Below are 24,868 nucleotides of genomic sequence, written 5' to 3'. Positions count from 1 at the left end.
AAGCATAGCATCAACAACCTGATCTCCAGTGTTGATGCCAGGAGACTTGCAAGATTAAACTGACATTCCCGGGTCAGTTTCTCTAAAAGCCAGGGAATGGCCTGATGTCAACCCAAAAGTTTTCCCGTGGATGTCTGAGAAAAACTGTTCTCCCCAGATGTTCCTTGATTTCATGAATGATGAAGATGCTTTCTGATTGATTGCATTGAAAAATAATGTACGAATAACGATGAAATCCGACAAGCAATTTGCTTGGCGGATGCTGCTAGCATTTCATTAGGATGAGTAGATGCGGTGGGCTAGGTGTTGCCTTAGTCAGTTTTCATTCATTTTGAAATGCTTTGTGTAATGCAGAGCACATAGCTTGTAGGTGATTTAATGTGGTGTGTGTTCTTTGCTCTGAAAAGCCTTCTGGTCTAATGATAATATTTTAACAGGACTACCAGATTCAGCTTTTACAGTTTGGTGCATAAAACCTTTTGTGCCCAGTGCAAGTACAAGGTTTCCCTTCTTGTCTCTGATTTTCGTTCTCTCTCTCTTTTCTTCAAGTTCACTTTGTATGAGTAGCCCCTAAGGAGCCTCCTTAGATCAGGTTTCCAGCCCTTGTTCCTATTCCAATTCATTTGGCCTGTGATGGGGCCTGCATGTTTACAAGACTGTCCCCTCAGACTGAGCTTCCAGGGACCTCGATCTAGAAACAGAGAGGCCCAGCACTCCATCAGTGGGCCTATACATTCTCGTATGCACAATGCCAACTAGGCACTCAGTTCATTACTGAAACACGATAGTTAATAGCAATGTAAACTTTCCGCTTAGTTCCCTCTTATCCACCTGCCTTAGGAGCCTGGTCTTTCTTTTTCTATCCTCACTCATCCTCATCAATCTCTACCCTCTTCACCCATTCAGCTGTGTTACTTCCATTGTATCTATTTTTCTCAGTTCCTAGAAACCAAAAGTAGACAAAACAACAAAACAAAGACCTCTTTTTTATCGTCCAACCATCTTCTTTTTAACCATTGGTTGTATCACCTAGGTTTTTCAGGGGCCATGCTGTCTACATCTGCTGGGTTGTATAGTGTGGGACCAAGGCTTCTTGAGTTTCTTTTTAGGGTTGGAGCATGAAGTGCCACATGAAATGTCACAATGGATTTAAAATGTTCAGTGTGCTAAGCGCCAATATATTTATTAGTTAAACATGCTTGGAATCACCAGTAAAATAGGGAACCAAAACATTAATATTATTGAAGATTGTTTTGGAAGTTCTGGCTCGTGTTAAGTCCTAAAAGAAAAAAAAATGTAGATTACATTATTGTGTATATGTAGAATGCACAGAAAAGTTTATTAAAACCAACTATGATCAATATGAGAATTCATAAATACCCCTAGAGACAAGGAAATTTCAAAAAGCAAGAGCATTCTAACACATCAGAAATAACCTTAGAAAATATAATGAAAACATGATCCTACTCACAATAGCAACAAAATATATGAATTGATAATGGGAATGATTTTAACAAGTAGTGTCAGAAATAAAGAAAACCACAGCAGTCTATTAAAATGTAAATGAAGTTCTGAATAAGTGGTGATAAATAGACATGACTTGATTTTGGATAGGAAGGTCTAGATTTATTAAATGCCAATTCTTTCTAATAAATTTATAGGTTTAATATCATTCAAAACAGTTCCAGAGGAATTATATTCACAACTTGGGGAAATGATTCTAAGGTTCATTTAGAAGAATAGCCATTAATAATAGTTTTTAAAAAAATCTGAAAAAGAAGAATAAGAAAGAGGAACTTAGCACTTTGAGATATAAGAGTATATTGTAAAGATTGAATAATCAGAAAAAAATTATGAGACTCATCCAAGATTAGAGGATGGGATTAGTGAATCAGTAAAACACAGAAAGGAGGCAAATTTTTATACAAATGTATTATGTGAAAATTAAATGTCACAATCAAGAATGGATTAATCAGTGTATGGTGTTGAGGTCATTGTTTAGCAGTGGGAGGGGAAAAAATAATTTTGTGTGCTGATCCCTCACCAGACACCAATGTAAGTTAAAAAGACAAAGAGCAAATGAGACTTTTCCATGTCTGATACTATGGCAGGCTGAATTATTTTAACCAAACTCTCTCCTGATTTAAACAAAAATTCTGAATAAAATACAAAAAAAAAAAATCCTTCTTAAATGTGACAAAAAACTGACAAAAAGATAAGGAATTATTAAGTCAAAGTCAAAATTTAAGTGAACAGGGGAGCCAGGAGGAAGCAGAGCAAGAAGCTTCTTTTGCCTCAAGGGCGTCTGCCCAACCAGGGGATCCTGAGCCTTAGTTGTCAGCCCTCAAGCTGTGGGGCAGAGAAACTAAAGCCCAAGGCTGCCACGGCGGGTGTGCGATGTGAGAACATGCGCTCATCAAGCTGGGGCACTGAAGCACCCACCTTCAGAGGGAGGATGAACCAGAAGAAATCTCTCCCATCCTCAGCGCCAGAGGAATGCAAGCAGACGCACCTCGGTGTTGAACATTACAACAGAATCCTTGAGATGTAGTCTGCTGCAGGTTTTCAGTCCCGGTTCTAACACCTGCATGGCACAAAAACGCTAAATTTATGAATCGAGATTGAAGTGGCCCCCACTGGAAAAACACCTCATGGCAAAACCAAACATGAATCCTCCTTAGAGGATTCTTTCCTCCTAGGTCTCCAAGTGTTCCCCAAACAAGTTTTCTAAGGAAAATGAGCAGCTCTCAATTAAAAAAAAAAAAAAAAAAAAATTTAAACTACACAAGGAAACAAAGAACCAGTAGAAACAGGTCTTTAAGTACTTCACATACTGGAACTATCAGACACAGATTTTATTTTATTTTATTTATTTATTTTTAAAGAGTTTATTTGAAAGGACATGAGAGAGAGAGAGAGCATGGGGGGGGCAGAGGGCAGAGGGAGAGGGAGAAACAGGCTCCCCGCTGAGCAAGGAGCCCAACTTGGGGCTTGATCCCAGGACCCTGAGATCATGACCTGAGCCGAAGGCAGATGCTTAGCTGACTGAGCCCCCCAGGCGCCCCCAGACACAGATTTAAAACAACTATACCTACTGTGTTTAAAGGAATGAAAGGTAAAACTTATAGACAATAGAAAATATTAAAATGATCCAGCATGTTTGAAAGAGAACCAAATAGACCTTCCTAAACAAAAAACCAGAAAATGAAGCAGTTGAAGAAAACAAAACAAAACACACACACACACACACACACACACATACACACACAGGAGATTAGATGCCTTTGATGAAAGAATTAGTGAACTAAAAGAAGAAAGTATCTAGGGGGTAACACTGACAGACATAAAATTAAAAAATACAAAATAAAGATGAAGACATGTGAAAGAGAGTAAGAAGATCTAACATATATCTAATCAGAATTTCAGAAAAACAGGGGAGAGAGAGACTGGAGCATGATCAATGTCTGATGAGATCATATCTGAGAATTTACCAGATGTAATGAAAGATACTGATCTGGAGATTCAAGCATCCCAGTGAATCACATGCAGAGTAAAACACAGGAATCCACACTGGAAAAACCATAGTGAAACTACAGACACCAAAGACGCAGACCATCTTAAAGCAGTCAAACAAAACGAACGGATTACATTCAAACGAATGACAAACAGAAAGCTCCCTTATCAAAATCAATCATAGAAGGCAGATGTTTGATGTATTTAATGTTCTGTAAAAAAAGGTAACTGCCAAGGTAGAATTCTATGCCCAGTGAAAATATCTTCAAAGGTGAGCAAAATAAGAATATTTTAGACAAGCAGAAGCTGAGAGACTCTCACTAAATGTAATGCTGAGGAATATTTTTCAGATGGTCTCAGATGGGAAGTCTAATTTGCACGAAAGTGCAAAGAGAAATTTAAACAAACATTAACTGTATAAAACCATAAGAAGAGGATAACCCACAACTTTGGATGGAAGGTGAAAGGGACCCAAGACTTAAAAATTCTTAGTAATGTCCAGGAGACAAATAAAGGTACTGATTAACTCAAGATGGTGATAAGTGAAGTATGCATGTTGGAATGTTTGGTGTAACTGCTAAAGGAATAGAAACATAGTATGTAACTTCCTTCCTGTACGGAAGGGAAAAACAGAATGATAAAAAACAGTTCTTCATCAGTAACAAAACGTAACAGGACTCCTGTGTGAAACTCTGATTAAAAGTCAATTCCAGATGGGTTATAAACCTAAATACTAGATGACAAAACCTGAAAGTGCTTAGAATCATAATAAAGGAAGTTATCTTTATGATAAATCTAGGGTAGGAAAGAATTTTTTAAACAAGAAAAAATAAGGAAGTTCATTACAATTATGACCTTTGATTTATCAAATAATACCCAAAAAGAGATTTTAAAAAATAAGCTACAGAATGGGAAACAATTTTTAAAATATGTATAGTAGATAAAGCACTAGTGTTGAGATGAATATAAAATTGTTATAAATCAATAAGAAAGCCAGATATCTCAATTAAAAATGGCCAAAAGACTTGTACATGCACTTCGCCAGGGAGAAAATAAAAATAGCCAAAACCATGAATACGTATGCAAACTAATTAATAATCAGGAAACTCCACACTAAAACCACACCAAGTTACCATTTCATACTTACTAGACTGACAAAAAATGAAAAGTTCTCACAATATTAAGTGTAGAGCAAGGGAACTCTTATGTACTGTTGGTGGTAGTGTAAATTAGTATATCTGTTTTGGAAACAATTTGGTATCATAAAAGTTGAAGACACACACTACAGCCAGCAATTCTACTCCTAGATATTTACCCTGGAGCAAATCTTGCACCTTTGTACCAGAATACACATATAAGATTTTTCCTCATTGCATTTATTCATAAGGGCCCTAAGCTGAAGCCATTGGAAATTGCACCAACAGTGCAATGCGTAGTATACAGCAAAGGAAGAGACCTTACCATAGCCATATGCAATGGTATGGGTGAGTCTTAGCCACATAAATGTTGAGCAAAGGAAGCAAGACATAAACAAATATGTCTAGTCTGGTGCCATCTATTGGGTAAAAATAGGTCAACCAAATTGCTTACATTACATACATAAGGAGCAAATCATTCTTGTTTAAAGAGTAAGAAGCTTACTTTCACCACAGTCAGGATAGTTGATATGGACCCCCCAAGAGGGGAAAGAAGGGTTTGTGATCAGGGAGCCACATAAGGGATTTCTTGGGTACTAGAAATACTAGATTTCTTAATCAGTTGGTAGTCACTGAGATGTTCACTTTATAATTATTTTTTAAATTGTACATATGTATTTTAAGCACTTTCTTATATGCCTGGCTCACAATTTTAAAAATGTAAAAGAAATTTTCAAGAAGTATTAAATAAAATCAAACATTTATTCAAATTCTAGAAAAGGGATAATTTTCCAGGCTTGGAATTTATAAAATGAAAAGAAATAAAACACTCACACATACACAGTTAGATGTGAGTACATAAAACTTTTAAACGTCTATATGTTTAAAGGCAATAAAATTAAATAATTTGGTAAAATATTCACTGCAAATTTGACAAAAGTTAAATATCTTTCTTATACCAACAACTCACAGTTTAATTTTTAAAACTCTATAAGCAAATGATATCAATATATATATTTCATTTAGGGACAAAATATTTACAAGTAACTGTGAGAATTCTATTTACCCTACTTATACAGAAAGAAATGCAAATTAAAGTTTGATGGCTTTTTTTTTTTAGAGAGAGAGCGCATGCGCATGAGCAGGGGGGAGGGACAGAGGGAGAGGGAGAGAATCTCAAGCAGGCCCCATGCCCAGCGCAGAGCCGGACCCAGGGCTCCATCTCACGACCCTGATATCATGACCTGAGCCGAAATCTAGAGTCAGATGCTTAACTGACTAAGCCACCCAGGTGCCCCCAGATGGCATTCTTTTTTTGTCCACTCAGTCAGCACAGGATAAATTAGTGATATTGCCAACTGGGACAAGATGAGATTTCTTAGATATTGTTTATATTTGTGTAAATTATTACAATCATCTGGAAAAGCATAATTTGTCAAGAATTATAAAATTCATAACCTATAATATAAATAAATTGATTTGTCAGAGTTTTTCTAGAGAATGAATTTAAAATATGAAAAAAAAAGATTTAGGTGCATAAAGATCATGACTGCAGCATAATTCATCATGGTAAAAAATGGAAAACAACCTAATACCTAGAAGTCAGGGAATGCTTGCACTAAATATGGCACATTCATTTTCATTCATGAAATTAATGTTTTGAGTTTCCACTCTGGCACTGTTTGTATGTGTATATGTTTATGGCATCACAAGATGGACAATTAGTTCGTCATTAAGTGACTATTAATAAGTCTTACAATAATATACATATATATAGTGCTTACAAAAGAAAGTACAGTTGAAAAAGGTACAAAATTATATGCACACTACGATTAGACCTTTATAAAATATGCATAGATAAACCCATATACATCATGATGACAGCTAGAACCATGCCTCAGCATTCACAGGCAAAAATACTGGCCCAGAAAGCATAAAAATGCTAATATTGTTAGTGTCGGGCTATAGTGATCACAAATGATCTACCCTTTCTTCGTGTTGTAGAGCACTACAATATTATGTTATCCTATAAAGGAAACAGTAATTAATACTAAAAAATTACAGAGACCTAAATTTGCATCTTGCTCAGGTATTTTGTATTCTGATTTTTGTAACACCTAACATCATATGGTTCACTTTTAAGACTCAGGATATTTATCAAAATGAAGCAAAGATTCTAAACCTTTTGTTTAAATAAGTGATTCAACAGACTCGGAGTTATTAGCCTTCAAGCATGTGAAGGAAGAAGGCAGCACCAGTAATTCTCCTTTTGTAAAACAAAACTAAAACTAAAACCTCACACATACTTACGTCTTTTAGAAACAGAGATGTATAATATATATTAAAATCAGCAAAGTCATTTAATAAGAAAACCAAAATTACAAACTTTTCACAGTTTTAAAGTCTATTTTCATAGAATGCAACAGTCTCTGAGGTCCAGGTGTTCTCAAGATTGCTTTTAAAAAATAATATTTTCACATTTGCTACCCTGTACTGCATTTAAGACACACAATTCAATGCACACGAAAAGGAGATGTTTGTAAGAATAGTACTTGTGCATTAGTAAGTACAGTATTGTTTCATGAATGAATGTGTTTATCAGAATCTGCTGCACTTCATACTTTTTGTAAAGGCACATGTATACAACATGTTTCTATGAAAAAAAAATATTTTCAGGAATAAAATTTTTGGAGTAGAATAATACCAGCTTTTTGGTGGCTGTAGGGAAAGAGGGAGCTATTTTCTTTTTATTTTGCTGATGTTACTTTTACCCATGTTAACAGAGTGGTCTGTGGTTTCATTAATTAGCACTAGCTTGAGGGGCACCTGGGTGGCTCAGTCGGTTCAGCATCTGCCTTCGGCTCAGGTCATGATCCCAGAGTCCTGGGATCGAACCCCGCATCAGGCTCCCTGCTCAGCAGGGAGTCCATTTCTCCCTCTCCCTCTGTTCCTCCCCCCGCTCCTTCTCTCTTTCTCTCTCTCCCCTTCTCTCTCTCAAATAAATAAATACATCTTAAAAAAAATTAACACTAGCTTGAAAAGCTCAATAATTACCATTTGCTATCACATTTGGTGAAGAGTCTGTTCAAAACTTTGCCCATTTGCAGCTGGGAATGGGGGTGGAGAAAAATGGTTTGACTTCTTATTATTGATTTCTAAAGTTCTTTTTTTTTATATTTAAAGTTCTTTATATATTAATATAGATAAAAGTTCTTTGTTGGATATATGTTTTGCAATTATTTTTCTCAGTCCCTGGCTTGCCTTTTCATTTTATAACAATGTATCTTGAAGAGCAAATGTTTAAAATTTTCATGAACTCCAATTTAATGACTTCTTTTCTTTTAAACCTCCACTTTTTGGTGTTCTATTTAAGAAAGCTTTGCCAATCCCAAGGTCACTTAAGATTTCCTCTTATGCTTTCTTTGAGAAATTCAATAGTTTAAATTAGGTTTATAATGCACATTGAGTTAAGTTTTGTATGTGACATGAAGGAAGTGTCAAGGTTTTTTTGTTGTTTTGGTTTTTTTGTTGTTTCGGTCTTTTTGTAAATAGCTATCCAGTTAGTTGTTCCACTTACTTTTGTTGAAAAAATTATCTTTTCCCTCATTTAGGGAAAAGCTGTCATTTCATCTTGGCACTTTTGTTTAAAATCCATTGACTGTATATATTCTGATCGGGGCTCTTTCTTCTGTTCTCTTGATCTAAATATATTTTTGCTCCAATACCATCAATACCTGATTCCTGCAGGTTTGTAATAAGCCTTGAAATCAGATATTGTATATCTTCCAACTTAGTTCTTCCTTTTGAAAGTTGCTCTACCTTTTCTAGGTCCATTGCATTTCCAAGTAATTTTTGAACTAGCTTGCCAGTTGTACAAAAAAATCCTATTAGGATTTGATCTCCTGATCAAATCCACTGGATCTATCAGTTTGGTAAGAGTTGACTTCTTAGCAATACTGAATCTTCAAATCCATGAACATGGTATGTCTCTCCATTTATTTCTTTAGTTCCTCCCAGCAGGGTTTTGTAGTTTTCAATGTACAGGTCTTGTACATTTTTGTCAAATTTATCCCTAAGTATTTCATATTTTTTTATGCTACTGTAAATGGTATTTTAAAAACTAAGTATGTAAAATAATGGTCAGCATCATTAGCCATTGGAAAATGCAAATTAAAGCCTTAATTAGATACCACTACAGCAAGATTTCTCAACCTCACATTATTGACATCCTGGGCCTCATAATTCTGTGGTCAGGGACTGTCCTGTGCATTGTAGCATATTTAGCTGTATCCCTGGCCTCCACCCACCAGATGTGAAGGTCACTCTCCCTCTCCCTGAAATGTAATAGTCAACAATGTCTCAAGACATTGCCAAATGTTCCTGGGGAGGTAAAATTGTCCCTGGCTGAGGACTACTATGCTACACAACCCTGGAATGGCTAAAATAAAGAATACTGACCACACCAAGAGTAGGCAAGGACATGGAGTAATTGCAACTCTCACACAGTGCCAGTGAGAATGCAAAAAGTTTCCGAGGACTTTGGAAAACTGTGTGGCAGTTTCTTAAGAAGTTAAGTCTAAACCCACCATGTGTTCCAGCCATTCTACCAGAAGCATTTACAAAGAGAAATGAAAGCCCATGTCCAGAGACATGGCCATGAATATTTATAGCAGCTTTATTGGTAATCACCAGAAACTGGAAATAAATCGAATGTCTACCCACAGGTGGATGGATTAATACACCATGCTGTGTGTACACCAAGGAATATTACACAGCCATAAACAGCCATAGACTATTCATACAGACAACAACATGGATTACTATCAGAATAATTACACTGAGTGAAAGAAGTCAGAGCAAGGAAGAATACATATTCTACAATTCTATTTATATCACATTCTAGGGAATGGAATAAACCATCGTTATGGTGCAGATCAGTGATTGTCTGTGGACAGAGGAGAGAAGGGGGCATAGGTTAGCAAAGATCAGGAGAGTAGACTTTGGGGTGTGATGGCTGTGCTACTTACCCTAATTATGATTTTGGATTTCATGTGGATGTTCGTATGTCAAAACTCATCACATGGTACACTTTATATATATATGCAGGGTTTTGTATGTCAGGCATACCTCCATAGAGCTGTTTAAAAATTACAATACAGAAAAGCAATTGGTAGGAAGAACATTCTAATAAATAAAGGCTAGGCAATCGTTTGTATTTACAAGGGATACTCATGACACTGACAAAAATCAATGGAATTCCTGTATGTCATCCAATTGTGAAAAAAATAACAATAATCAGAGCTCATTCTCCCTTTTGCTTTGAGAAATGTAACCCTCCCCTCCCTGGCAATTCCCCTGATGGCCCACTATTTTGCCTTTAGGCAAGGATGGTTGGTCAATTATAGATAACACTTAATTTTAAATTAGAAAATTTGGGAAAGTGTTTATCTTCCTTTTGGGTTAGCATTCAGTGATTTTTAAATGACATAAAACCACATCAGTGAAAACTAGGAAGGAAAAATTAACTTCTTTTCATAGCCTAAAGACTCAATGAGTTATAGATCTTTCCTTCGGGAAGGTCTGGCCTTTTATAAATCTTTGGAATGAAAGGAGATACCTGAATTTTGGCCATTTATTAATAGTAAATTTCTGGTGAAAACCTGTGATCACAGAAATTTTATAGATTCAGAATGAAAAAAACCAATGATTTGCCCTGCTTAAAAATCAGGGAAATTCTTACCATTTTTTAACCAAATTATTCATACCATTACTAAGGATAAATCTAGAAGTTAGTTTATCACTGTATGATTTCTCCCATATTCAATACCTGTATATGAATTGTAAGACAACTTTAGCAGATAATTGGTAAATTGACATTGAGAATATATCTCTTCACTGTATTATTATTTTTTAAAAGTTTTATAAGGCGGAGAGGGGTGGGGGGAAGAGAAGACAGAAGGACAGGGAGAGAGAGGATCTCAAGCAGAGTCCCTGCTGAGTGTGGAGCCTGATGTGGGACTTGATCCCATGACCCTGAGATCACGACCTGAACTGAAGCCAAGAGTCAGACGCTAAACCAGCTGAGCCACCCAGGCGCCCCTCTTCACTGTATTATTAATTACTTTAACCAAGCGTGTTGACTTTTTCATCATATCGTTCAAGGTCATTATTATTCCATTTAAGCTGTCTTTCTGATTTCTTCCTATCACTTTGGGTGTCAATTCAGTCAGAATGCCAGCAGCACGACTTGCAAGAACACCACATTTTAATTTTAAAAACAAGAAAAGAAAAAAGGGGGAGGGAGATGTAGGGAAACAGATGTACACAGATACAATTTTCTGGCAGAGAACATTCAAAACAATTATTTAAGAGGCATAATTCCTTTTCAATATGAGATATTGATATATTTATAATGATGGTTTCAGAGTTTTCAGGTGTGTGGTACCTTAAAATGTTCAATAATTGTGTACCATAGCAAGTTGGCCTCTGTAGAAAGAAAAAATTTGATGGTCCTTTGTGTCTCTTTTAGATCTATCAGCCAGCAGTATTGTGCTTGATTTGCACTAACAAGCCATCCTCCATATAATATTAATGCAGTATTAATAACATTCTTTGGTCTAACGTTGCTTTGTTTTCCCCCAGCCCCTGCTCATGGCTACAATTTTCTGAGATGGAAAATTTATTAGCAACTAAAATGTGAAATCTGTTCTGGTCCAAAGAAATAAGTGAATGTGTAAGAGGCTTGTATTTGGCAAACAGCCTGCATACAAGCTATGCTAAAGCCAAGTCGAGATGATTAGCACTTTACCCTCCTTTATCAGACCATGGGGTCTTGTATCTGATCTCTGTTTGTAGAGAAGAACCTTATGCCTCTCATATGTGTAGAAAACTGTTTTTCTGCCGTGGGTAGCAGGTGCAGGCTAACCTTGCCCTGTGCATCCCCCTTTCCCCACCCTTCGCCTTGTTCTCACTGATGGTCCCAGTATGTGCCACTGGGAACATACCAGGTAAGTGACACGCTGAGACAGTAGGTTATCCAGAGTCAGGATCCTGTCACCTGACTTGACCGGTGACTACAGTGTTGCTGAGAGAGACAAAGAGGAGCAGCCTTTATAGTTGGTTCTCTCTTTGCAGAAGGATATCTTAAAATCGGATCTCATTATCTGCTCGGGGGCTGCTGTTCTGTCATTTGCAGTCAGTGCCAGCACCGTGTTCCTGTCCTTGCGAGTACGTATCCTTTCGACTTTATACTCTCCCCACCTCCTTAGTTTCCCTAATAACAGAGCCCGTTGTGGAGTTCCAGGGTACTGGCAGGATAATGGAGCCAGGGGAGGAAAACAAAACTCCAGCTGAGAGGTTTAAGGAGCATATCTATGTGCTGTGAAGGGTTATGTCCAAGATGAAACTTGGTGCACATGGCAGATTGGGTTCGAGTGCTTTACCCTTTGTCTTCCTGCACCTGGGGAGTGGTGTTGTTGGCTAGAGCAACAACACACATCCTGAGACCCGGGGGTAGTAAGACAGGCTGATGGCACACTGTGGGGAGCAGAGACTGGAGGCATTACCATGTCAGGAGTCAGACAGAGGTCCCGGAGCCAAAAGGAGCTTTGGAACTTAATTTCCAGTTAGAAAAACAAACGTGGAGAGCTCTAGATGGGATTTCTGGCTTGAAGTTTCAACAGTTACTGTCTCCTTATAAAAGTATTATATGCTTAGGCATTCCTTCCAACAAAGGAAAGTCTATTAGTTACATTTGTTATTCTCGACCTCTTCTTTTAAAAAACAATGGCAACAAAGCCAAAGGGCAGAGTTCCCTTGGCCTTTGACTTCCTGGGGCCAGCTCTCTACCCCCCACTTAGTGGCTCGCAACCCAGGTGGGTTTCGTGTGGAAGAAACGTTCAGAAGCCTGTAACAAGAACTGGGGTTGCCTCTCTGTTCTGCTAGAGGGAAGAGGGGAAGGGCAGTGTTGTTATGGATTATTCATGGGCATCCCTCCCCTCTCCTGCGAGGCTAAACAATGAGATTTGCCCTCTTGTATCACAGCCGTTTCTCAGTGTTGTGCTGTTTGCCCTGGCTGGCTCGGTGGGATTTGTGACCCATTATATGCTCCCTCAGCTCCGCAAGCACCATCCATGGATGTGGATTTCACACCCTGTTCTTAAAAACAGAGAGTATCAGCAACGGGAAGTGAGAGGTCAGTAATATATCCCTCGTTAAAAAAAAACAATGATGCAGTGGTAGGCATCCTTTCCACCAGAGGGTGTACACAACCAATGTGAATGTTTGAATGCGGTAGAACTATACACTCAAGAATGGTTACAATGGTAGATGTTACATTATATCTATTTTACCACAATTAACAGAAAGGGGGGAGTGTGTACCTTGGAGTATGCAGTATTGTTCCAGAACAAGAAAGTTAAAGTGGAGAGAATTAGAACTGTGTTTTATAAAAATAGTAATTGGTTATTTAGTATTGGGGAATATGAATTTAGATCATTCAGTCCTGAAATTTATGCTGCTCCAGCTTAAGCTGACTGGGGACCAGGAAGAAGACTTCACGGCCCTCCCATCCTCCACAAAGTGTTTTTTTGGGGGGCGGGTGCTGGGCAGGGATGTAGCAGAAACTGCTGAACCTTTAGGACCTCTGAACCCTTGAACTTTGCTTCATGGCTTTGCTCACTTAGACCTAAACCCATGCTTGATTGCCTTAGGAGTTCTCGGGGCTATTTTTGGTCACGATCATGTCATAGCCTGGTAATCCAGACAGTGTCAGAACTTCCAGATAAGAAACCTCAGGAATTTCTCTGGTAGCTCTTCCCTTGCTCTGTGATCCAGCAGATGGCGGAAGGATTGATTTATCCCCATTTTCAGACACGTTGAAGTCATCGGTCACAGTTTATAGCTATAGTTTATAACTAGCTAGTGTGGGTCATAACTTTATAGACCATTGTAACCTCTCTGTTGTAGAGGGAGACAGTCAGTTGTCACCTGCCAGGCACAAGGGTATGTGAGTGGCGCCAAGATTTGCTGACTTGCAGGAATGTACTGGACTCACCAGGTTGGTCAGCAGTAACTTCAGTATATTAGTGTGACAAAGGGAAAAGGGGGCAAAATAATTTAAAAATGAAGAAGCGAAAAGAATCACTTAAAACACTGTCAGGAGCATTTTGTCAAGGAACATCTCTGGGTGGGTATGAGGAGCTGCCTTAATTTAAAACAGCCAACACAGGAAAATTATAGATTGTTTACTGGAGAAATATGGCATCATGGGTCCGCTGCCCAGATAGGGTTTAGAAGGTGGAGAGGGGTCACCCTGACTGCTCTGCCCTCAGAGACTGGCTTCTCATCTGCAACACCAGCAGCTAGCTTAAGGGTCAAATTTAATATATTTGTGCTTTATATATATATATGTAATATATATTATATTAATATGTATATATTTTAATTAATTTAATTAATATATATATTATATATGTGTGTATATATATATTAAATGCCCTGTTCAATTTCAGGTGCTACTTCAATGCAAATTATTATCAGTATTACAAAACCTGAAAGAAGACGGGCTCAGAGTGGGTGCAATGTGTAATGGTTAGCTCATGTTACAGCTCACTTGTGGAAAGAGGTGCATCCCAGATGGGTGCTTGCTGGTGGATAGGTAGGGCAACCAGAGGAAGCCGGTTTCTACGGAGCTTCTGCAAGTGTTAAGGTCACATCCCCCTTTCATTTTCTAAATCTGTAGGAAGAACTAAGTTTTGGCAAAATTACTGGAGTATTTGGGGCTTTAGTATTTTGGTGTCATTGATTTTGAGTGGAGATTTGAAGTATGAGGCTTTGCCTCAGGAGCCTGCATATCTATATCCATATCAGCTGTACCTCGATCTCTACTTAGATATTTGGATGCCCTGGGATGAGCACAGAGAACTTGTCAAATTGAGAGAAAGAAAAATATGAGAGATGAAGCTCAGGCCAAGCTTACTGTGGCAGTTCAGAGTGTGGAATTCAGCAGTGAAAATATTGAATTCAGCATTCAGTAGTTTAGTTCAAAGCCTGTTTGTTTTGGTTTTGGTTTTTTGTTTGTTTGATTTTGTTAGTGTGGTTGTTTTCTTCCCTGAATCTAGCGGAGCCCAGTTTAAAATAGAATCATTTAGATATTTTAAACCTGCATGACCTTTTCAGTACACGATTGAAGTCCAGGTGAGTGTGAGTGTGTTTGTATGTTGATGGCTCCTCTTTGAGGGACGAGTGACCAGGCGGTGCTGGGTCTCCATCCCATACACTGGGCTGGGAGCTCTCGCCTGTTAGCACGGGCTCAAGCCCAGACTCTGTGGGTGTTTCTCCCTTACCTGCATTAGCTGTTCATAAGCCACTTGAAATCTAGCCAAGAGTAATAGATTTGACAAATTAGGCATATAACGAAGAACAGATTGCATTTCAAAATTGTGTGCATTAGAAGGAGAATCCAAATATTTAAAATATGTTGGTATGAACTCATTGAAAAGCCATTACTCATTTCAGTATCATCTGGTCCTGAGTTTCCTTCCTCCTCTTCCTGGCCTTCCGCCTTCTAGATAGTTCACTCTTTATTTCTTTTACTCCCAAGAAAACACACACAGGAAATTCAGACCAATCGTATACTTTTTAACGTGAAACTGTGCTCAAATCTCCTTTCTCATAGGATCAAAGAATATTATAACTGGAAAAGAAGAGAGAGCAGAGCAGGGCGAGTGGGTCTGTGGCATAGCAGGAGAATGCCCTAATCCCATGGCAGACATTGCTAACTGGGAACAATCCGAAAACTGGGCCCAGGGCAGACATTGAATTGGCATGTGAGATGAGGCATATGTGCCGTCCCTGTCTTAGAGTTTATAGAATGCCATCCCACCCTTCACGTAGGAGGAAACAGAAGCCTACAGAAGTCAAGGCACATAACTTCAGTCCCAGCAAGTCTGTGGCCAGTGAGTGAGCAGAACCCAGGGTATCTTCCTCCAGTCCAGTGCTCTTTCTGCCACTCGCTCTGCTATTGGGCTAGCGGGCCACTCGGGTGTAGTCTGGATGCGGCTCTTAGACAGCATGGTGCCACAGTCATTGTTACCCAGAAGGGCCCCATCACTGCAGTAGGCCCTGTAGAGTCCAACATGCCATAGTTGAAGGCCAACTCTACAAAACTTTAATCCCCGGGTTGAAACAGACTCACCACAGTGAATTCTGGTCATTCTTGTGGTTTCTCCAATATACTCCATTCTCTGACTGTTCTCTCTTTGCTGTTCCCTTTGCCTGTGATACTTTTTCTCAAGCATCACTAGACTCAGGCCAGATGATTCATCCTTCAGGTCTCTGTTTAAAAAATCAGTCCCTCCAGAAGTCCTTCCCTGACCACCTGGATCAGACTAACCTCCCCGCTGCTCCCCTGAACCTCCCTTTCCATCATATTCTCTCAAGTGAGTGTGAGCAACATGTCTGTTTGCTTGTGCTGGTCCTTCACTGCTTACTGTGGTGCTGGGCACAGAAGTGTGTTTACTGAATGGCACTTCATTTAAATATCATCTGCTTTCTATTTGCTAGAACAAATTTAAACTTGGTGTATATACTTTCTTTCGGTTTACTTTCTTCTCTGCATACCTCTGATATATAATTTTACTTGGCATATAAAATTACATGGAGATACGAAATAAAGTTTGATATAAAATTCAGACTACAACTCAAATTGAAGACTGGAAATTGAAACATGTATTTTTTAGCCAATTCAGTTCTTTACGTTGGAGACCAATATAAGTAAACTTTATCCCATCCTAGCCCCAACAAGATGTTTCACCAATATTTGAGCTAAAAGAATGAAATTCTATCACTCATAATACAGTTCAGCAGACATATGGTGATGTGGCTATAACTGACATATTAATGGGATGTGAAGTTGTTCAATCTAAGTGATTCATGCTGAAAATAACAAGATAACAGAGTAGACAGCACTACAGATGGCACCATATTAGTCAAGTATGGAACTTTCAAGACCAAATGTTTAAAGGAGCACCTGGAGTTTTAGAAAATAAAACAAATCTATGATCCTGAATTGTGATGGTAATTCCAGACAAATGACTTCATTGATCAGCTTCTGTTGTAAAGGAGTAAGAAGTTGAATCTGTTTGAAAATTTGTTTTAGCTAATGGTAATAAATACACATCTATCAATAATGACTTTGAATGTAAATGGACTAAATGCTCTAATCAAAAGACATAGGGTGACAGAATGGATTTAAAAACAAAAACAAAAAACAAGACTCATCTATAATTTGCCTGCAAGAGACTCATTTTAGACCTAAAGACACCTTTCAGATTGAAAGTGAGGGCTTGGAGAAACATCTACCATGTACGTGGATATCAAAAGAAAGCTGGGGTGGCAGTACTTCTATTGGGCAAAATAGACTTTAAGACAAAGACTAACAAGAGACAAAGAGGGGCACTATATAATAAAAAAGGGGGCAATCCAACAAGAAGGTCTAACAATTGTAAATATTTATGCACCCAACCTAGGAGCACCCAAATACATAAAATGGTTAACAAACATAAAGGAATTAATCAGCAATAACACAATAATAGTAGGGGACATTAACAACCTACTTATATCCATGGACAGATCATCTAAACAGAACATCAACAAGGAAACAATGGCTTTGAATGACACACTGAACCAGATGAATATATTCAGAACATTCCATCCTAAAATAGCAGAATACACATTCTTTTCAAGTGCACATGGAACATTCTTCAGAATTGATCACATATTAGCCCACAAAACTAGCCTCAACAAATTCAAGAAGATTGAAGTCATACCATGCATCTTTTCTGACCACAACATTATGAAACTAGAAGACAACCACGAGAAAAAATCTGGAAAGACCACAAATGCATGGAGGTTAAATAACATGCTACTAAACAATGAATGGGCCAGCCAAATCAAAGAAGAAATTAGGGCGCCTGGGTGGCTCAGTTGGTTGAGCGACTGCCTTAGGCTCGGGTTATGATCCTGGAGTCCCAGGATCGAGTCCCATATCGGGCTCCTTGCTCAGCAGGGGGTCTGCTTCTCCCTCTGACCCTCCCCCCTCTCATGTGCTCTCTCTCTCTCAAATAAATAAATAAAATCTTTTTTTTAAAAAAAAGAGGAAATTAAAAAGTACATGGAAACAAATGAAAATGAAAACACAATTTGTGGTCCAAAACCTCTAGCATGCAGCAAAAGCAGTTCTAAGAGGGAAGTTTATAGCAATACAGGCCTACCTTAGAAAGCAAAAAAATCTCAAATAAACAATCTAACCTTACACCTGAAGTGGCTAGAAAAAGGACAACAAACAAAACCTAAAACCAGCAGACGGAAGGAAATAATAAAGAATAGAGCAGAAATAAATGCTATAGAAACTAAAGAAACAATAGAACAGATCAATGAAATCAAGAGCTGGTTCTTTGAAAAAATCAATGAAATTTATAAACCTCTAGCCAGACTTAAGAGAAAAAAAAAAGAGAAAGGACTCAAAATCACAAATGAGAGAGGAGTAATAACAAACAACACCACAGAAATACAAATAATTATAAGAGACTATTATGAAAAAGTATATGCCAACAAAATGGACAACCTAGAAGAAATAAATAAATTCCTACAAACATATAACCTACCAAAATTGAAACAGGAAGAAATAGAATTTGAACAGACTGATAAGCAAAGAAATCAAATCAGTAATCAAAAAACTCCCAACAAACAAAAGTCCAGCACCAGATGGCTTCACAGGCAAATTCTACCAAACATTTAAAGAAGAGTTAATAACCATTCTTTTTAAACTATTTCTAAAAATAGAAAAGAAAGGAAAACTTCCAAATTCATTCTATGAGGCCAGCATTGCCTTGATACCAAATCAGATAAAGACACCACTAAAAAAGAGAACTACAGGCCAGTATCCCTGATGAACATAGATGTAAAAATGCTCAACAAAATACTAGCAAACCAAATTCAACAATACATTTTAAAAAATCATTCACCATGGTTAAGTGGGATTTATTCCAGGGTGGTTCAATATTTACAAATTAATCAATGTGATACATCACATGAATAAGAGAAAGGATAAGAACCATACGATCATTTCAATAGATGCAGAAAAAGCATTTGACAAAGTACAACATCCATGCATCACAAAAATCCTCAATGAAGTAAGTTTAGAGGGAACATAGCTCAAGATAATAAAGACCATCTATGAAAAATCCGCAGCTAATATCATCCTTAATGGAACTGACAGTTTTTCCCCTAAGGTCAGGAACAAGACAAGGATGTCCACTCTCACCACTTTTATTTAACATAGTACTGGAAGTCCTAGCCACAGCAATCAGATACAAAGAAATAAAAGGCACCTAAATCGGTAAGGAAGAAGTATAACTTTCACTCTGCAGATGACATGATGCTATATACATAAAACTGGAAAGACTCCACCAAAAAACTGCTAGAACTGATAAACTAATTCAGTAAAGTTGCAATTATACAAAATCAGTGTACAGAAATTTGTTGCATTTCTATACACTAATAATGAAGCAGCAGAAAGAGAAACTAAAAAAAAAAAAAAAATCCCATTTACAATTGCACCAAAAGTAAAAAGATACCTAGAAATAAACCTAATCAAACAGGTGAAAGACCAATGCTCTGAAAGCTATATAACACTGATGAAAGAAATTCAAGAGGACAGAAAGAAATGGAAAGACGTTCCATGCTCATGGATTGGAGGAACAAATATTATTAAAATGTTTATACTACACAAAGCATTCTACACATTTAATGCAATCCCTATCAAAATAGCACCAGCATTTTTCAAGAATTGTAACAAACAATCCTAAAAATTTTTTTTAAATTTTATTTATTTATTTGAGAGAGAGAGACAAAGCATGAGCAAGCTGGGGGAGGGGCAGAGGGGAAGGGAAAGGGACAGGGAGAGAGAATCTGAAGCAGACTCCGAGCCAGATGAGGGGCTCGATCCCACAACTACAAGACCATGACCTGAGTGGAAACCAAGAGTTGGATACTTAACCAACTGAGCCACCTAGGCACCTCCAATCCTAAAATTTGTATGGAACCACAAAAGACCTTGAATAACCAAAGCAACCTTGAAAAAGAAAAGCAGGGGCGCCTGGGTGGCTCAGTCATTAAGCGTCTGCCTTCGGCTCAGGTCATGATCCTAGGGTCCTGGGATCGAGCCCCGCATTAGGCTCCCTGCTCTGCTGGAAGCCTGCTTCTCCCTCTCCCACTCCCCCTGCTTGTGTTCCTTCTCTTGCTGTGTCTCTCTCTGTCAAATAAATAAATAAAATCTTAAAAAAAAAAAAAAGAAGAAAAAGAAAAGCAAAGCCGGAGGCATCACAAGTCTGGACTTCAAGTTATATTACAAAGCTGTAGTGATCAAAACAGTATGGTGCTGTCACAAAAACAGACACACAGATCAATAGAACAGAATAGAAAACCCAGAAATAAACCCACAATTAATCTTCAGCAAAACAGGAAAGAATATCCAATGGGAAAAAAGACCATCTCTTCAACAAATGGTGTTGGGAAAACTTGACAGCAACATGCAAAAGAAAGAAACTGGGCCACTTTCTTATACCATTCACAAAAATAAATTCAAAATGGATTGAAGACTTACATATGTGACCCGAAATCATAAAAATGCCAGAAGAGAAGACAGGCAATAACCTCTTTGACATCTGTCATAGCAACTTTTTTCTAGATAGGTAGGTTCTCTAGGTAAGAGAAACAAAAGCAAAAATAAATTATTGGGACTACATCAAAATAAAAAGCTTCTGCACAATGAAGGAAACAGTCAACAAAACTAAAAGGCAGTCTACGGAATGGGAAAAGATATTTGCACATGACATATCTGATAAAGGGTTAGTATCCAAAATATATAAAGAACTTACAAAACTCAACACCCAAAAAATGAATAATGCAATAAAAAAATAGACAGAAAACATGAACAGACATTTCTCAGGGAAGACATCCAAATGGCCAACAGACACATGAAAAGATGCTCAATGTCACTCATCATCAGGGAAATGCAAAACAAAACTACAATGAGATATCATCTGACACCGGTCAGAATGGTTAAAATCAACACACAAGAAACAACAAGTGTTGATGAGGATGTGGAGAAAGGGGAACCCTCATGCACTATTGGTGGGAATGCAAGCTGGTGCAGCCACTGTGGAAAACAGTATGGAGATTCCTCAAAAAGTTAAAAATAGAGCTACCCTATGATCCAGCTATCTCACTACTAGGTATTTACCCAAAGAATACAAAAACACTAATTCAAAGGGATACACGCACCCCTATGTTTATAGCAGCATTATTTACAGTAGCCAAATTATGGAAGCAACCTTTGTGTCCATTGATTGATGAATGGGTAAAGAAGATGTGATATATACATATAATGGAATATTATTCAGCCATAAAAAAGAATGAAATCTTGCCATTTGCGATGACATGGATGGATCTAGAGAGTATAATGCTAAGTGAAATAAGTCAGTCAGAGAAAGACAAATACCATATGATTTTACTCATATGTGGAATTTAGGAAACAAAACAAATGAGCAAAGGGGAAAAACAGAGAGAAAGAGACAAATCAAGCAACAGACTCTTAATTATGGAGAACAAACTGATGGCTACCACAGGGAAAGTGGGCAGGAGGATGGGTGAAACAGGTGATGGGGATTAAGGAGGGCATTTGTTGTGATGAGCACAGGGGGGTGTATGAAGTGTTGAATTACTATATTGTACACCTGAAATTAATATAACACTCTATGTTAACTGGAATTAAAATAAAAACTAAAACAGCACCCCTCCCCAAAAGAAAATTTGTTTTATCTAAGAACTTTCAAAAGGAATGATGTCATTTTGAAAAGGACTCATGGAATTGGGTCATATTTTCACATGGTCCTCTGAGAAGAAATTTCCATATTATTATTCTTGGCTCTTAGGAATTTAAGAAAAGTTGAAGTGCTCTGATTTGATGGCTTTATTCTTACCATCAAAGGGGCTTTTAATGGGGTTAAAAGAGATTGAGATAAAGAATAATTCCATTATTGACATTCACTTGTTATTTATTCATTTAGAAAATGCTTTTGAATTTCCTATTCATTAAAAAAAAGAATTACTTGGGCGCCTGGGTGGCTCAGTCGTTAGGTGTCTGCCTTCGGCTCAGGTCATGATCCCAGAGTCCCGGGGTCGAGTCCCGCATTGAGCTCCCTGCTCAGCGGGGAGTCTGCTTCTCTCTCTGACCCTCACTGCACTTGTGCTCTCTCTCTCTCTCAAATAAATAAACAAAATCTTTAAAAATTAAAAAAAAAGGATTACTGGGTTCCTACATGTTATGAAGCCTGTGAACCACTGAGTTAGGATGACTAAGATGTGGTTTCTGTTATCAAAGAGTTTCTGACGTATTAAGCAAGCCTTTGGCTGTCCCCAAATGGGGGAGCCATGACTGCTGCACACACAGCCATGTGGGGCCAGCATTATGTTCAGCCTTGCAGGAAATGCAAAGAAGTAGAAGGCCCAGACCCTAAGTGAAAAGGTTATAATTAATTTTATGTTCAGTGGTTAAGTTGTTCCAACTGGGTGGATATGCATATAAAATGGAAAATGTATGAATTTTAGGACTAAATGTTGAATTAATGTCTGGTGTACAGTAGGTGTTAAGTGATATTGGTTGAATGAACAGGTGAATGATCAGTGCTTTGTAAATTCCCTGGGAGAAGACTTTCCTATAGGCTGACGTGGGCAAAAAAAGCCTTGTAAGGTTAAGGCTGGTTTGAAGGACTCAAGGGTATATGTGTGTGATAAAATATATACAAACAGGCTCATTCCTCTGCAAAAAAAAAAAAAATAAATGGTTGCTGAAAAAGCTTAAGCTATAATTTTTGGATGTACTACAATACATGGATAAAAGATTATAGAAATTATAAAAAATACCAATTGAGAATCTCATCGAAATTGTAACTTAAAAAATCACTATCACGAAACTAAGTCACAAATGAGTCCTGATTTTGTCATTCTTAAATGTGATTTCCTTTGCGTGTTGGCAAATCTTGCCTGTTGATTTCTGGATAGACTGGTTTCTACATGTCAGAGACGTGGTTCTGAGAGATGTTGCTTTTTCCAATGTATTTTTCATTTATATCAAAGTGATACATAGATTAAAAATCAAATACAACAAGTTGTAATGACAAGCAGCAGACTCTTGCTAACTCGCACCCCCTCCAACCGTGTCTGACTCTGCCTGTCCATAAAAAATGTCTTTCCGCTCTTTAGATATTTCTTCTGGTATTTACCATAATTCTTCTATGTGATCTGCTTGTTCTGCTGTCTCTTGATATTTCAGATTTGCCTATCTACTGACTTCCTGTAATGAAAGAGAAGGATTCCTCTCTTATCTTCCCTTGCACATTAACATTTTCCCTGTCTCCTTCCTCACAGTATAGTTTTAATATTTTTTGGAACAAATACTCAGGACTTTTTTTTTCTATTAAGTCTAATTGTTGCTCACTTCTAGTCCAGTAGTATAACACTTTCCTTTCTTGCTCAGATATCTGTTCTTGATTTGCTAGCCTTTCCAATAGCTATGGGAAATATCTCTCAGTTCAATTTTCCATACAGGCAAACCTGTCAGATTATCTATGAATTCCATCCTCCCCAGACTCCCTCCTGGAACCTGCTCCGATTGTTCTGTATTTACTCTCTCTTTGTGAATGAAGCACCCCCTCCAGTCACTCCAGGGGAAAGGGTGCACGGGAAGGAAATTTTCTGAGACTTTGCATATCTCAAAGGATTTCCATTCCACTTTGCACTTACTGGATAGTTTGTATTGTGTAGCAATTGAGGATGTAAACACTTCCGTAAGAATTCTAAGGTAATGTCCCATCATCTTCCAGCTTCCACTGCTGCCGTTGAGAAGTCTGATGCCTTCCTGACCCCCTGGTCCTTTGTAGGTGACCGGATTTTCCCCTGCAGGAAGCTTTTGGAAAGCTAAGGAGGGAATTAAAGTGCCATGGCTCAGAGAATGGCCTCAGATTTTGGCTATGTCACATATTAATTCTGCTTAACCGTCATGATTCAATTCTGTCATTTATAATTGGGGGTTCCTACAAGGAAGATTTGTTGGGGCATGAAATTAATCAAGAATGTATTCAGTAAGTGCCTACTACACTTCCTCTTCCCCAGAGTTCTGAAGTTCACTCATTTTGCACCTTGCTTTGTGCCTCATTTCATCCATTGTCCTAGGTGGTTGGCGGCCCTTTATAATCCAGATGTTTATGTTCTATGGTTTTGACATTTTGGGTCAACAGGTGATAGTACCACTTGAATGACCTCCTTCACAGAATTTCTATGGTGATTAAATCAAACCCAATAATCTATGTAAAAATGGCATGACAGGCATTGTTTGATTTCAAAACATAAAGGCCCTGCTGGGGTCTTTGGGCCGATCTCTATGCGAGTGTGACGAGGAGACGCCATGGTTCTGGGAAGAAGAATATATTCCTTACCTTCCCTTTCCTTCCCCACATAAAAAGATGCTAACATCAGGGGGTAGTTACAGACCTGGAAAACCCTGCAAAGTCTCTTTAGTTCAAAGCAACTAAAATAGTTTGAAGCGTGAACTGAACGAGTGTTAGCTGAGTAACAGTCTTCCGTGCTATGACACTTCCATAGGAAAGCTCATGCCAGGTGCCAAAAAAGCGGCTCAGAGCTGATGTGTCAAAAAGTAGTCTGTTGGGCGGAAGCCTGCCTGATTAATAATTCCCTCTGTTGTTATTCCTTTCACGCACCCTCTCTTTCTCTCCTTTTCTTTCCCTCCCTGCCAGGCACTGCTCCTCTGTACTCTCCCTCTCTGGCTGGCCTCCTTCTAGTCAGCTGGGGTCCTTAGCTTTCTGTGTCAGTCTCCACAAGGCTGGGGGTGGCTGCAGGGGACTGGAGTGGAACCAGGCTCACACCTGCAGCAGCAAACACGGAAAGTGGAACCCAGTTACCTTTGCTCAAAGGGGAGCGAGGCTGAAGGAGGCCTGGAGACTCAGCACAGGCCAGTGCTGGCCAGCATCAGGCAGGAGAAGGTCTGGGGACAGAGCTCAGTGGTCAGCTGCCAACCTCAGCTCTCCAGCAAGCCACAGGGTGTTTACCCAAGGACCCGGTGGGATTCTCCCAGACCG

The 24,868-nt window shown here is 38.4% G+C and overlaps 1 protein-coding gene across 5 annotated transcripts in view; it reads left to right on the top strand.

The window, feature by feature from the left end:
* PCNX2 (pecanex 2) overlaps positions 1-24,868 on the top strand; it is a 316,535-nt gene that overhangs the window by 156,488 nt on the left and 135,179 nt on the right. For 4 of the 5 annotated variants that reach the window (XM_081824289.1, XM_081824288.1, XM_081824286.1 and 1 more), the window contains 2 exons: positions 11,784-11,876; positions 12,693-12,843. In XM_081824289.1, the coding sequence (XP_081680415.1) occupies positions 11,784-11,876; positions 12,693-12,843 (244 nt within the window). The remainder of the gene's footprint in view (positions 1-11,783; positions 11,877-12,692; positions 12,844-24,868) is intronic. The other variant, XM_081824287.1, reaches the window with a different exon arrangement.

The sequence above is a fragment of the Leptonychotes weddellii genome, chromosome 6, assembly GCF_054177405.1.
Source record: "Leptonychotes weddellii isolate Sample4059 chromosome 6, ASM5417740v2, whole genome shotgun sequence".
In the NCBI taxonomy this organism is placed as follows: Eukaryota; Metazoa; Chordata; class Mammalia; order Carnivora; family Phocidae; genus Leptonychotes; species Leptonychotes weddellii.
This window is presented reverse-complemented; position numbering and strand designations above follow the sequence as displayed.